The sequence below is a fragment of the Drosophila santomea genome, chromosome 2R (genome assembly GCF_016746245.2).
Source record: "Drosophila santomea strain STO CAGO 1482 chromosome 2R, Prin_Dsan_1.1, whole genome shotgun sequence".
In the NCBI taxonomy this organism is placed as follows: Eukaryota; Metazoa; Arthropoda; class Insecta; order Diptera; family Drosophilidae; genus Drosophila; species Drosophila santomea.
This window is the reverse complement of record NC_053017.2, coordinates 8,840,155-8,855,165: the sequence shown is the minus strand read 5'-3', so window position 1 is coordinate 8,855,165 and position 15,011 is coordinate 8,840,155. Positions and strand designations below refer to the sequence as shown.

The window sequence follows — 15,011 nt, the reverse complement described above, 5'->3', positions numbered from 1 at the left end:
GCCGATGTATCTCTCGCTTCCCCTAAATTACCGTAATTTATTACGGAAAGTGGGCGGTCTTTTTTCCTCTTCAAATGCATTTCAATTGCCAAGTGTGTCAAAAGTTTCAACGCTTTTCGGGCTCTTACCAGCTCACCTGCCACCTGTTCTTCAGTTCAGACTTTCTGTCCGTCTGTCTGTTTGTCTGTCTGCGCTCCTGGCCAAAAGCTCATCACATTTGCCACTTAGTCAGCTCGTCAGCTTTTGTTGCAGCTCCTGCCGCCCCATACACTTGAAAAAACAGAACAGACTTTGCACAAGGAACATTGAAGTAGTGCTGTGTTACTCAAAAAATATCTAAGCCTCATTCTTAAGGTTTATTTGAAATTGTAAAAATATAACTTTAATATTGGTACTAATTTATAGACTTATAGATTACTCACTGTTTTGGAGTGTATCTCACGTGCAGCTTGGTGTAAAATATTTTAGAGGGTTATATGGTGTGTGCAGCAACTGTAAACTGCAAAATGCTACTAATTGTTTTGCCGCCAATTACGTGCACAAGTGTGTGTGGCAGCGTGCAGCTGTGTGCGTTTGTCTGTCGTTTGATGTATGCGCTCTGTTTATTAAAATTTATTTTGTCGAGCACCTACTTTTCGGTGCTACTCGGCTCCAGCACTCACCTTGCCGGTAGTTTGTGCATTTTCGCATAACATTTAGCACAATTTTCCGCATTTTGCGGCTTCGAGTGACAGAGCGAAGAATGCTGTGGCATGCTGCAGCTGTTTGTTTTCAAATTGATAGGTAAGAATAAAATTCATTGCTAGAATAGCAGATAAGCCTTCAAATTTTCTGCCATTTTCCATTACTAGTAGTTAACTATGTTTATTAGCAGCACAAAACAGTCTCTATTTTAGCCATACCTCGTTGAATTCGTAACAAAATTTCCTATCCAACTGTGCTCAAAAAAGGAAAATGTAATTATTCGTAAATTTTGATTAAAGTACTTATCGAGAATGCAGAAATTTGTCAAATAAATTCCTTACATTATAAATAAAACAAACCAATAACATGCAGCGAGATCAGAACGGCGATATTTTATTTATTAAATCACATAAATGCCTCTTAAGCACCTTGAACAATAAACCATTAAGTTAGCCGCTGGCCATATAGGCTGACCTCGTTCCTGGGCATCAGAGGCATACCCTCAATACCCGCAACACACCCAAAAGCCAGTGCACCGAGGCGTTAAGCAGGAAGGCGTTTCCACCTCTCATGGCATAACGCGCATACGCACCGTTGTACGGCGGGGGCGGTGTGTGTGCGTAAGTGAAGGCAAACAAACATAAAAGCAAACAATAAATGAAAAAAATAAACCGTACACCCCGGCTTTTTTGTGAAAATAAATGATTATTTAATATTTATTTTCATGTTGCTTGAGGAAGGTGAAAGGTGGACGATGGACGGTGGACGGTGGACGGTGGCCAACGGCTGCATCATTTTTCATGCCACTTCAAGTGAGTCTAAGTGCCTCGCCGGGCCCGGCCATTAATGCCAACTGATTGGTCAGTAGAGAACTAACCATTCGAGCCAAGGAAGCGCCAGACAAAATACCCCGACATACACACACACATGTATTTATTATTTTGCCAACGTTTCTGATTATTTACGCCTGATAGGGCCCAGTTCTGGAGGGTGTAAAAATGATTGAATGTGCCTGGCAGTGAAATCGGAATTGGATGGGTCTGCCTGGGCTTTGTTGTCTGGGCTTAGTTTTAGTTGTGAATGGATGTTCTTCGGCTTGGGCTAACGAATTACTGGGAGCTCGAGTGATTTATTGATTTAAATGGGAACTTTAGGACATGGCCAGAAAATAAGCAACAATAGCTGACACAATAAAAAGCAATCGTGTCACGGCTCAATGCAAATAACAAATTATTTCAACTGTACTGAAAATTATTAGTTAGCTTAGTTTTCCAAAGCATATACAGTCAATTGGCTGTCACATTAGTTACATAATATTTGACGAGACTGTATAAAAACGCTATTGTTTTTACCTTGATACTCTGAGCCAAAAAAAAAAAATCAGTGAACCGTAGAGACAATCAAAATGCGCACACACACGCACAAAGTGCTGCCTCAATCACTCAGGAAGAGCTAAAAAACCTTTGCAGTTTTTTCACTTCCACATCGATGCGAAAGTGAAAAGGGCTGACCATTTGAGGGAGGGAAATTGCGGCCGAAAGAAGGATTCAAGTGGTTGGTCGGCTTGACGGCACGTTTAATGAATTGGAAGGTAATAAGCAAAGCATTACGGCTATTTCTTCATCAGGCTCACATTCTCATCCCTCGTCTCGTCTTCCCCTTCCCCTTCTCCTTTGATTATTGATTTTTATTGAATGCGAATTTTTTGCGAGCTGACCCATTCCCCCAGCTGTCTTATTGGATTTGTGTGCAAGTGGAGCAGTGGATGAGGGGGTCTGCCAAAGTTAATAAGATTTGCCTTTTTGTTTTCGCCAGCTTAGCTCTTCTTCGGCTCCCTTTTGGGGCCAGCGGTCAGGCGGTCAGGCGGTCAGCGGTCGAGTGCTAGGAATGCAATAAAGTCAACCAGGTTCGGCCGTTCGGCAGGGGAAATGGGAAATGGGAAAGCAACTAACGGCAGCAACTATGCATAGCTATGGAGCACCCGAGCACGCATCATTTAAGCGCTAAATTATAGCATACTTTTATGCGGCAGGTTATAATTCACTGTACGTGCGAAATGCAGTTGCAGTTGGTGCGGTGTTCGGTGCCACTGTGGAAAATTATCATTTTAATTGCGCATTTCCCAACGGCACATAAAAACAGCAATGGCAGAACGGTGAAAAAATAGTCGGCAAACCAAAAGCGCCAAAGTCAAAGCCCAAGTAAATAAATTATGCTGCAGACTTGTGCAATAACTAAAATTAACAAAAACAACAGCATTTGATTGCACGTCTCGCCGTTTTATTTGCATTAATTTGCTCCTGCAGCCGCGCAAAACGAGCAACGAAAGCGCACGAAAACACTGACAGAAAAAAATTGCATTCGCATCTGGAGGTAAAAAAGAGTATAGGAAATGCGCTCCGCCCCCGTCTGTCCATCGTCAAATGTGCACAAATTAAAAAGCCAACGCCGCGAAATGAAAACATGATAAAGTCGGGAGCGCATCCCCAAACAAAGTTGCCATCGAAATTTGGTCACGTGCCACCTCGCTCCGAAAAACGCCCAAAACGCGACTGTGTGGAGTTATTTACGTGCCGCGCACATTTTTTGGCGCTTAATTCATGCTCTTTCTGGGGTGAGTGGGCAGGGTGCGGGGTGCGGGGTGCGGAGTGCAGGGAACCGGGCGGCGGAGCGACAGGAGCAGGAGCAGGAGCAGGAGCAAAAGTGAACAAACAAACAGCCAAAAGGACGCACAAACAAAATGGAACTTCTTGCGCGCATAGAGAGACAACGTCAGGACATCGCTGGCATTTTGACTGCCCCTCCGCTGCTTTTTGGGCGGACGCAGACGGAGCTCCAATAGCTCGCCATAGAGCAACCACTCGCCGTTTGTTGTCTCAGCATTTGTTTGCACAGCCACTGCGAAACTGCAGCATACTTCGGCGCGCTGGCGCAACGCGGCGTATACTTAATTTGCGGTTGGCGCTGGTCACAGCACGTAGCCGCTAAGTATGCTACGCCTAATGACCAGCAGAGGCGAGTGGCGCCAGGACATCCGCAGGTCTCCGCTGGCGGGATGTGGCAATGCTCTGACTGCAGAGACTGTGCTGCGCCGAAGAACATGGTATAACAGTTTAGGTTGGAGCTTCAAAAAATCTTAGATTACTAGGAGTTTTCACTAAAGCCTCTGCTTCGAAGCTATATCCATGCAATATCGAAGCAATATCTACAAGAGAAAGTAAACTGAAGACTTGATTTATAAGAACTACTTAGCTGTAAAGTGCAATGACATCGTTTTTGTGAAACCGAACTTTGGGCTACATATTTAGTTTTCTGATATTTTTGTGCTCCTCATATTAAAGCAATAATATATAGAATTCCGACTAGAAAAAAGGGCATCCGAGAGCATTAATGCTACCAAACAAGCCCCCAACTATAAAGCCTCGCCAAGGATGAAGGAACAAAGTGCCGACCTTTTTGGCAGAGTCGCCCGGCGACATAAATAATACGAGAGAAGTCGTGATGGCAGAAATAGGAGCGGCAAAAGGCCGCGCGGAAACGGGCAGATAGGAGCTCTTTCTTTTTTTATGGACGGTAAATGACCCGACCAACGAGTTGCTTGCATTTAATATACCAGGACCCGTAATGTTTTATCTAATTTTTGTAATGCTGCGCGTGCTGAAGTGAGAAATATGGCCGGCGAACGTGGTCAACTGGGTGGGAAAGTGGGCGTGTGGCAATGTAGCAATGTGGCAATGTGGCACTGTGGAGAGGCCCGGGTCCTCAGGCAGCTATCAATTTCTATTAGGCCCGCTCGCTTGCAGGCCAAGTCAGGATGTGGCTCGGATCCTGGTGTCACTTTAAAACTGCAACCCGGCCAAATTGAAAGCAACTGCCGAGCAGCAGCCGAACTGGAACCGAAAACGAAACAGGGGCAAAATAAAAAAAAATAATAGGGTACAAACTGGACGGTACGGGCAAAAAGTGGACTGGAAAACAGAAATGCGGAGCAGCAACGGCAGCAAAAATTGCTCTTAATTGGCGGCAGCCATTAAATGCAATTTATCAAACAGACGACAGAGACAGCCACACAAAGCACACAACAGCATGCCGCTCATGTGTGGCGGCCAGAAAGAGAGGGGGTCACATGCTGCCGAAAGAGACGGGGTGATGGAGATGGTGAAGTAGAGCGGAGCGGACAACAGTTGACAATTAATTTGACACAATTGCAGAGCAGAGCAGAGCAACGCACCTGGCCAAAAGGATGCCAACTGCACCGCCTTGCCGAGCTGCCTTCATAGTTGACATTGTGTAAATGTCGCCGACATTGTCCTCGCCTTCCGCTTCCCTGTGTGTGTGTGAGTATAGTGTGTGTAATGAGGCTGCATGCCGCCAGTGCAATAGTGTGGCAGCTCCCTCTAATAGCCACATACTTGTGTGGCATGTATAATCGTAAAAAACTTGACTGCTACTCCACACCCATTCACTCAGCCGAAAAAGGGGCTCGAGAAAGCATCACGTAGCCAAAATAGCTGGCAAAATGTTTTGGGATTTATTTCCGACTCGGTTTCCTTGGTATAAAAGCTAAGCCCAGCTATGAATGCTCTTCAAGGTCTTCCCAGGACACAGCTTAGCAATTAATGCCAGCGTACATTATTATTAAGTGCCAAATTGATCCATTCAGGCAGCCAAGGAGCTAGGAGCGCCTCCACATGCTTACTTCAGCAATTCTGGTTAATATCATGGAAGACGTCAAATTCAGTGAAGCCAGCAAAATGTGGTGAGATGTCAATGACTATCTCTCGACAACAAGTTCGCATCGAATAAGTCGGGCCACTATCTAGACTGGCACAATAATTCTGAAACTCTGTGAGGCCGTTCAGGAGCGATTAAAAGCCTTTTAGTTGCCAATGGCAGTAATGAGGGGGTGTGCGCATAGTGCTCGCCCATGCAGTTGCCACCGATCCTGCGATGCCTTCGATGCCTCTGATGCCTCTGATGCTTGTGCCCCTGCTGTTTGCTGGCTGGCCGCAAAAGCCGCCACCGCATACCAGGCAAAGTGCAGTCGTGCCACGCCCCCTCTCCGGGGCCCCCCTGTTGCCCAGAACCACTGCCTGTGAACTCGGCGCTTGCATTAAGTGGCGGTTGGCAAAGTTGTCGACGTTGTGGAACTTAAACAATGCACGAGGCAAGCGACTGCAAGCAGGAGTCGCCTCTTTGGTCTCTCCAGGTGCAAGTTGCACCACTGCAGTGCACTGCACCACCCACCCACTGCAGTGCACTGGCACGGAGGGGGGATAGGAATGCCATAAGCTGCTCAGGATTCGGGCTGAGGGTGCACGAGAGGGGGCTCCTGGTCATGGAGACGGCAGATTGCCAGCTGTTCTTATGCCTTAAGGACATTAACCTAATCAACGCTCTGTGCAAGGCTCACTCTCTCATGCACACACACGGACGCACATGTGTTGCATAACGAGGGGCGTTCTGTTGACAGTGGTGGAAAATGTGGGAAAACGGAGGGAAAGCCGAGGAAAATGCAAGCGAACCAAGTAGAGTTAAGCTGTGCTGAGGGTATTGACTGCCCCGTCGAGTTATTGTTTAATGTTTGGGCCGTGATTCAGAGCAAGTTGCGAGGTTGTAAGCAGGTGGGAAGAGAACTCCTACAGAGAGAGAAAAACAAATTACCTTTAGCCATAAGCAATCAGTCTCGAAATAAAGCAACTATTTCATTAGGCTGTTAATCAGTTGATAGCCAAAATATTATATAAATGAAGGTACTAAATATAGTTTGTGAGTGACATCGTTGAATCCCTCTTTGAAGTAACCTTTTAGTTGTTCCCAGTGCTCGAGTCAGGAGAAAAAGTAAACACTTGAAATGCAAATAGGCATTTGCAATGAGAGCAGGACTTAATTAGAAACGGACTGGGGACAATGCATCCAACGTCAATAGAACAACTTATGATTCTGCCATGTAAACCCCTTTTGCCTTTCAATTAGCCGTGCTGGTGCGATTGGTATTTACAAAAAAATAATATTATTAAAGACAACACAAACACGAGGATTGGAGTGCATTAAATTAATGTTGATGTTGGGCAAAAAAACTCAACTGCCACAGAATGAAACTCAACTCGATGTCATTTGCATGTTTGCCTTGGTAAACGTGAAAAAATGCAAGAGACCGCCGCGGCGGGGCAAAAAGCGGAAAATCGATGAAATTTTTGCCAGCAAAATGTGACAGGCATCCACACTCCCCGATCTGCCAGTAATCGGACCGACATACGCGAATATATATGCATATAGACCGATGTACGAACGCGTAATTATGTCAGCGCTTGATTGTCCGTTCCGCCCTTAGGCGCGTAGCTCCATAGCTCCATGGCTCCATGGCTCCATCGTTTTGTAAGTCCATAAAAGTACATGGCTTTTTTGCATATTGATAAGGCCGCACGCAATGCTCCATTGAACTGCCATAATTGTCATGTGTGCGAAGGCCTGGAAAGCTGTGCGATTTTTACACAAAATTATTTGCAATTATTGCGTAAAACTGTCTGATTTATGAGGGCAATCGAAAACCAATATTATCCCGCAAAATGTTTGAAAAACAATGCAATTAAGCGGCTGACATCGCCTCAAGGCAAGCAATTAATTTATGGGTGCATTTTTAAGTACTGATATAAATATTGGATGCGCGTTTTTTTTTTACCACATTTCGATCGAAATGAATATTGGGTGCAGAAAGTGCGCGTGATGTATAAACTTGATTGGATTTTCTTTAAAAGCATCAAATGCAAGGGATGTTATGGATATTTACACATTTTTCGCTGTCTAACACATATGTACATGTGTATTAAAACAAATGTATGCTTTTTATGATCCGATAAAGGTCTTAAACATATTTTCGATGCCTAATTAAACAGCCTCGGGCGGCTAATGAGTTTGATTGTTGTCAAGAACCGGCGTTTTATCAACTGTCAAACAACCCACTCCAAGTGCTCCAAGTGCACACTTCCACAGCCCGATCCTGCCCAGAAATTTATGCGGTGCAGCGTATGCCACAGAAAAGCTGGAAGCTGGAGCATGCTCGAGTGTTTGCCAGAGAGTGAGTGCAGAAGTGGGTGTGCGAGTGTGTGGGTGTGTGTGTGGCAGCTTCATTAAATTTGCACGCACATCTAGTGGGCGGCTGGCGGTGGGCGGGGTCGTTCGGTGCCCAAAGACGAAGGCAGCCAACGTCAGTTCTGTGCAATTTCCGACGCAATCTTCATTTACAACTTAAGTTACAGCACAAACAACTACTGCTGCATGCAAACAAACACACACTCGCCGAAAGTGTAGCCGACTTTTAAGCTGTTGTGAAAACATTTTAGCGCTCATATGTGTGTGCTCTTCCGTGGCTGTGTGTGTGTGTTAGAGGGAGTTACGACTAGTACATAACTAACCCCCACAGAGCCGCCCTTCGTTATGCCTATGGGAGAATGGTAGCTGGCCGAATAACAGGATATGCCAGGCAGAAATTTATTAGGCGCATTGCACACTTTTGTGCGTTCACTTGAAAAATGACAACTTTAATTTAGCTACAAACACAAAGCCAACAGGCAGCCCAGTTAGAGATGAGTAACGCCCAGCAAACGAGAAAAGGGCTGGAGACAAAAGCGTCAGCCAGACAATGGGAAATGCATGGGAGTGGGGCGAAAGTTGAAAGGGGGCTCGGGAAGGGGGCGAAGAAAGGGCTCACAGACTTTTCCCGGGGCTAGATCTGCTTTTGTCAGCTGGCCACAGACAGTGGCCCGGCATTTCCACACGAGAAGAAAAACATCATTTTGGTTTTCAAACTTTTATTTATATTTTGTCTTCTAAATGTATTACGTAGGTGTTCAAAACCATGCAGTGAAAAAACTCGCTTTTAGGAGCTGTTGCATACTTTGCAGACACCTTATTTGTAGCGGTAATACCAAATAAATATAGTGTAAGTCCTTTCATTTACGCTCTCAGTGTATCCGATAGCTGCCGGCTACAGTTGACTTTCGGATCGCAAAATGCAGGAACGGGAACACAGAATACTCTCGGCTTAAGGGAGTATTCCGCATCCGAGCTCCACCTCCACCTCCACCTCCAACTCCTTTGCTCGTCTCAGATGAATATTAATTACCATTTGAAAGCTTGTCATACACTTGTGTAAATTTATCAACAACAACAGGAGTGCCAGCCAGCAGAAAGACAACGAGTAGAGCAGAAGAGAGGGCGAGGGCGGAAAAGTCGATCCAGAATCTGAATCTGAAGGAGGCAATAAGCAGAGTTGTCAAAGAGCAACAAACTGGGGGCAAAGCGTTAGGCATGAAAATAGCTTTGAAAGTACAGGAGATTAGGCCAGGATTTGCATGCATAGAGAAAACATTTCGAACGGATGCTGCACTCTGCATCGGACGACTCCTTCCTCAGCTTTTCAATCAATGCTTCTGGCCGCTTGCCCTCCGAAAATCCGAAAATTCGTAAATAAATGCATGAGCCCAGAACGCATTCTACATGGGGCAACTCAATGTAATTGATACTCCCACTCAGCATAAGTTGTCCTTGGATCATTTTTCTCCGGCTGCCTTCGGGAGCCAGAAATTCCAGTGCACACAAGTACACAGTCACCAAAGCCGTATAATTTTCATCTATCCGTTGACATCCTTGTTGTAGCTCACTAATTGTCATATCAAAACATGTACCTTCTTAGACTTTAGTACTTTTCCTATATTTTCTCACAGTGTTTCTAACTTATCGATCTGATTGCATGCCTTTCGATTGCAGGTACCACCTACACACAACCACAAAATATCAACGCCAAGTCAGTGCAGCAGACAAAGCCCTCCGAGCGTCGAGAAGTCATCAGCAGGAGCAGCTCCAGCTCCAGCTCCAGCTCCAGCTCGAGCAGTCACAGTTGGCCCAGCATATCAGCCAAGCCGGCCGACGAGGTAGTTGACCACCGAGGCGGTGGTAAGCCGGCGAAATGCGCCAAAAACTGCCAAAAGGCCAAAGCCAAGTGGGACAAGTGGGCCAAGTGGCGGACGCAGGTGAAGCCCCACCACCAAGCCCACCGCGCTGTGCAGCACAAAGAGGCCAGGCAACGGCAGCGCCGCGAGACGGAGGAGGATGATGTGGACTCGGTTCTGCGAACAGGCAGCTCAACGAGCACCTCCACCGCGGTGGCCACCACAGTCCAGGCCATCAGCTCTAGCTCTGCGGCCACCAGGAGCTCGCTCATCAGTGAATCGAAGGTGAAACGGCCGCGATCCACGCTCCATTTAGCGCCGGAGGATATGCAGCCGAAGCCCAAGGAGCCGGTGATCATCATCGACGATGTGGAGGAGTTCGACAGTGGCACCAGCACCAGTGACCTAATCGCGCGCAAGAGCCGCGAGGAGGCGGAGGCGGAGGAGGAGGACGACGGTCCGCTGGAGCCGAGAGTGCTGCCCCTGCGACCAGTGCCTCCGAATCCCTACGAGGCGGAGGAAATGTCCGTTGTCTATGCGGAGCAGCACTCCGAGATCAAGCTGATGTGCGAGGTGGATCTGGACATTGCCACCAGCATGTGGTACAAGAATGGCCAGGTGAGTTGGGCACTGGTGGTCCTTTGGTCCTTTGGTTCTTTGCTCCTTGCCAAAGAGTTTAGCCCTCGTTTACAGCTTAAGCTCCTGCGAAGAGCCTCTCAGCTGTCAGAAGCTGCCAACTTGCGCTGACTTTAATTGCATTCTTAGCCTTCTGCATTCTTTTGCCCACTTCCCGTCTTTATTCTTTGTTTTTCCCTCTGTCTGTCGCAGTGTCTCACAGTCTCACAGTCTCACTGTCTCACTGTCTCACAGTCTCACTGTCTATCTGTCTGGCTGGATGGCTGGCTCCTCCTGGCTTTATTCCTATTCTGGCCGAGACGTCTCGAGTGGCAGGGCTTTTGCTCTGTGTCTGACTCTGGTCCTTTGTCGCTTAACTGCCGCATTATGCAAATAGGATAATCGTTATTATTTGATAGTTTCTGATGTCAAAAGCCCCAACACAGCGACACAGAGCTCATCTTTCGAGTGCCGCATTTTTGCTCGATTGCCTCATTATGCAGCTACGAGGGCTTCTAATTACGAGTTTTTACCATGCCAGAACGCCCACAACTTGGCTACAACTGACGGCTCTAATGGATTTTGTTCTGACAAACAAAAAATAATAAAAACCAAAAAAAAACGTAAATAAATAAAACTGAAAACACGAGGTAAAAGTTAACCCGCCATCAAAGCCGAAAGTTATTGAGTTGTAATTGCAAAAGCAAACAGTTGCACAAACCTCTCGGCGTAATCCAATTATAGCAGTTGGCCCGAGTGCTAAGAATGTTTCCATACACTTTTTACTCAGAAATATTAGTGCCTGCAGGATATACTTTCTGAGAGGAGACGTTAAATTGTTGTAACACAAGTGGTGTCTTTAGTAGTGCTGCTAGCAAATATGGTTGTTGATGGTACACTGTACCGTGAAGTAAACGAAGTAAGGGATCCCAAATCAGATAAAGCAAATATAGAATTCGGGCTTCGGCTTACCCTTAGTTCAATTAATTATGGCTTGCTTTGATACAAGTTTAAGATAATTCTTTAAGCAGAGCTTTTGTTTTCCTTGTTATAATCCCTAAAATCTCAAAGCCAAAACGCGAATTCTTAAGCTGGCGAATTCTAAAGGCAGCGTTCATATCTACTTTAAATTCCAGAAATCGACAGCACTGATACGCTTTCCACTAACCCTTGCAGGCCAAAGTTGGTAGGTGCAAATATGTGGGGGCCATAACCGAGCTACTCTCCTGGGCAGGTGTAAGTACAACAAGCTGGCAGGCCAAGTTGTTGATGGGCAAATAATAGTTGCAACTAACACGGCAGTGGCAGCAACAGCAATGCCACTTTGTGCTCGTGTCGGAGCTGTTTGTTGTTGATGCTGCCGCTAGTGTTGCTGTTGTCTGTGGCAGTTGACTGGCTGCCACTGCACTTGCAACATGCATTCTGCATCCTGCACTCTGCATCCTGCACTCTACATCCTGCACTCTGCACCGTGCAACCTGCAACCTGCAACCTGCAACGAGCAACTCGACGCGTGTCTGGTGGCAAAGAGTTGCATACTTGTGGGCAAAACTGGCTAACATTGTTGAAGCCACAAGCTGCGATTGTTTGCCTACTTGTTGTTATTTGCATTTGCATGCCATATTCCGTTGCAAGCCACTAAATTGCCTGTCAGCAGTTTGAACTCGGGATTCCCAGACGCGTCAGCGCTGTGATTGCATTTGCATTATATGCATTATACGCTTTATCTGCCTTCTTTGTTTTTTTTGGCGAGAAATGTGTCACATCCTTCCTTCAGGGCAAATGTACAGGGTATCCCCAACCGCGTTGTCTTCTCGGGCAATTTGTTGGCTTTATAGTGCCATATTTTTCACCCTGCGACAATTGCCAGACATAAACCTTAGCTCAGGCAACAGAGTCAACGGAAATAGGAGTTTTATGGCGGCAGCCGCCTTGTTGCACACTTTGTGGCACAGGCAAGCTTATTTATGGCCCCGGTCTCAGGTTTAAGGTCAACAAACCCGCTTGGCTGGCTTGAATCCCGGCCAGGCTTGCACCGCACCGATAAGCCTCCATTAGTCAATTAGGGGCGAACTTAAGACGCAGCATTAATGGGCTGGTGGCTGGTGGCTGGTTGCTCGGTTCCCCAGTTCCCCGGAGTCCTGAAGGCTCCGAGCTGCAAGTGCAACTGAGAGCGTAAATCACATCAAGCCGACAAATTAATCAGTCAGCCTCAGAAATCCCAAATGAAAATGAGCGACAATGCGGTGGCACTTAGTGGGGAAGTGGAAAAGCCGGGAAAGCCGGGAAAGCGGGGCTTAAGTTGCTAACACGCCGCCTGCTTTGTACCTTTGACAAGTTTATTAAGTTAGTTACAATGTCGACGCTGGTCGACGGCTGTTCCTGCCAACGCTGAGTGCTCCGATGGCAAATAAAATCAACGCCAATGCAGGAGCAGCAGGATCTCGCATCCATCGCAGCCATCTCATCCATCGTATCTCGCATCTCCGTCTGCCATCGCAGCACATTTCCCAGCGGTGCAATTGTATTAGTTGTGTTAAAACAAAAGTCAGCCATGTGTAAGCGCCGAAGAAGAAGAGACGAGGACGCGGATGTGGACGAGGATGAGGATGGGGATGGAGATGGAGATGGTTCATCCTGGAGTGGGGGATAGAACAACAGTAACGAGCAGGCTGCGGCAATTACAACAGTGATGTGGCAACAATGTGTGAGAGCGTGTTGCAGGAAGGGAGTCATTACAGAGAGTCAGTACAACGTCACCTGAATGCCCTTTTCTTCTTCGCGGAAGGTTTCTCTGCAATGAATGCTAACTTATCTTTAGTTAAATAAATGAAATCGTCAATGGAATTTCAGGAGCAAAAGAAGAGGACTAGAAGAACATATTTGTGCGGTTCAAAGATACCACAAACAGACAAAAATTACGGCAAACATTAAGCAGCAAATCTGAATAAGCTTCTCAAAAAGAATACTACAGAACACAAAGAATCGCTAAGATAGTTTCATATAAGTAAGAAACCAATCTGCAAAATAAACTGTGTCTTAGAGTTAAATATTATCGATGCAAAAGAACTCACGGAAAATAAACTGAAGACTTACAAAAAAGCTCTAAATGAGGAGCAAGAAGAAACCAATAATAAATGATACAGAATTACCTCAAGAGGCATACAGAAGAAACCCCGCAGCAACGTGCAGCGAGTTGAATAGAAGCCAAGGCTTTAAGTGCCCTGGCCTGCAGAAATACATATATATCTCGTGATTATCCCCAGTAGCTCCATGTGCCCATTGCCTTTCCCCATTTGAGCTCCTCCTCCACCGACTGCAAACCCATTGCATTGCAACTGCGGCAATGACATGCGACAAGTGTTGCACTGACAGCTTGCAACATGAGCGACTTTTGTTGTACTTTCTAGAGCGTTGCACAATGCATTAGAGTCCCCGAGCGGGAATAACAGCTAAAGGAGTTCATCCCATGCAGGATGCCAGTATACCAGGCAGTCAGGATACCAGAATGCCAGGATACAGGACCTCTGTCCTTCTCCCACTTCTGGAGTCTGCCTGTGTGAGTGCCAAGGAATTTATTGTTGAAAATTATCAAGAGGCTAATATATTTGCCGAAAGCAATTTCAAGTTAGTGGCTGGGCGTCGGGGAAGTATCTGTATGAGGATGGGGATGAGGATGAGGATGGGTTGCTAGAACAGCAGGATGGGGGCCAGATAGCGCGACAGTCAGTGAGCAATGTTGGCTGACAAGATTTTTGCAATTCCGAGCCAGTGATAGATATAAGTAGCCATTTTCCCTGCTCCTTGGGATGCAGTTCCTTGCTCGGAGGAAATAAGTGTCTGTTTGGAATGGTTGCAGCTGAAGGAAAGTCCCTTTCTGCCGCAGTAGCAGAATGAAGCTAATTGCCGACGACGAATCCCAATGAAGTGTGTACCCCTAAAAAAAAAAGAGTCATTTATTATATTTTCCATTAAATGAAAGGAGTGTGCATGGTACAGCTAAAAGTAATGACGAAAATGCACAATATAAATTTGCATGCATTATTCATGCAACGGAGTTGGCAGCAAAAATTAAATGTAAATCGGCGAATCGCTGAAAAGTTTGCCAACAATGCAATTAGAGAATTACAGAACCCTCAACTGTCCACCGATAACGTGGCCACAAATTATGCAAAGTTATGCGTGTGTGCGCCTTCAAAATATTCAGCAATTTATGCGAATCGACGCAGCTGACAACACACACTCCCCGCCCGTTTTTGTCCGCTGCCATAACAAAAGCGTCTGAATTCATAATTACCCGAAAACAGCACTGAAATCCCAGCCAGAGGATCGCCAGCGAAGCCAGCGATGCCAGCGATGCCAACAATGGGAGGCCCGAAACAATCGAGCGTGTAATCCGGCCCAAACGCTCGCCGCTGTAAACAAGGATTTGCCACGCTCATTTAACGCTTTTGTCCGGCGGCCATGCTGCCAAACCAGAAAAATCCAACACGACCAGGTGCCAAAGGCCTGGTCGGCGGACACTGGACAGTGGACACTAGACACTAGACACTGGACACTGGACAGTGGCATTGGACAGTGGACACTGGACAGCGGAATCTGGACTATGGACGCCAGTTGGAGTGGAAGTGGACGCAGTGGATGCCAAAAAGCCTCGGATCGCCATTGAACTCATAAATTTCCAACTGAATGCCCCGCTGCACAGGCACGCAAAATCCAGTTTCCCCTTTGCCATTCGCCAGTTGGGCAATGCCAGTTGGC

At 46.5% G+C, this 15,011-nt stretch overlaps 1 protein-coding gene across 1 annotated transcript in view; it reads left to right on the top strand.

Annotated features, from left to right (window-relative positions):
• Window positions 1–15,011, top strand: part of LOC120444378 — a 120,377-nt gene that overhangs the window by 74,896 nt on the left and 30,470 nt on the right. Inside the window, exon 3 of the mRNA XM_039623984.1 lies at window positions 9,454–10,253. Within this exon, the coding sequence (XP_039479918.1) occupies window positions 9,454–10,253 (800 nt within the window). The remainder of the gene's footprint in view (window positions 1–9,453; window positions 10,254–15,011) is intronic.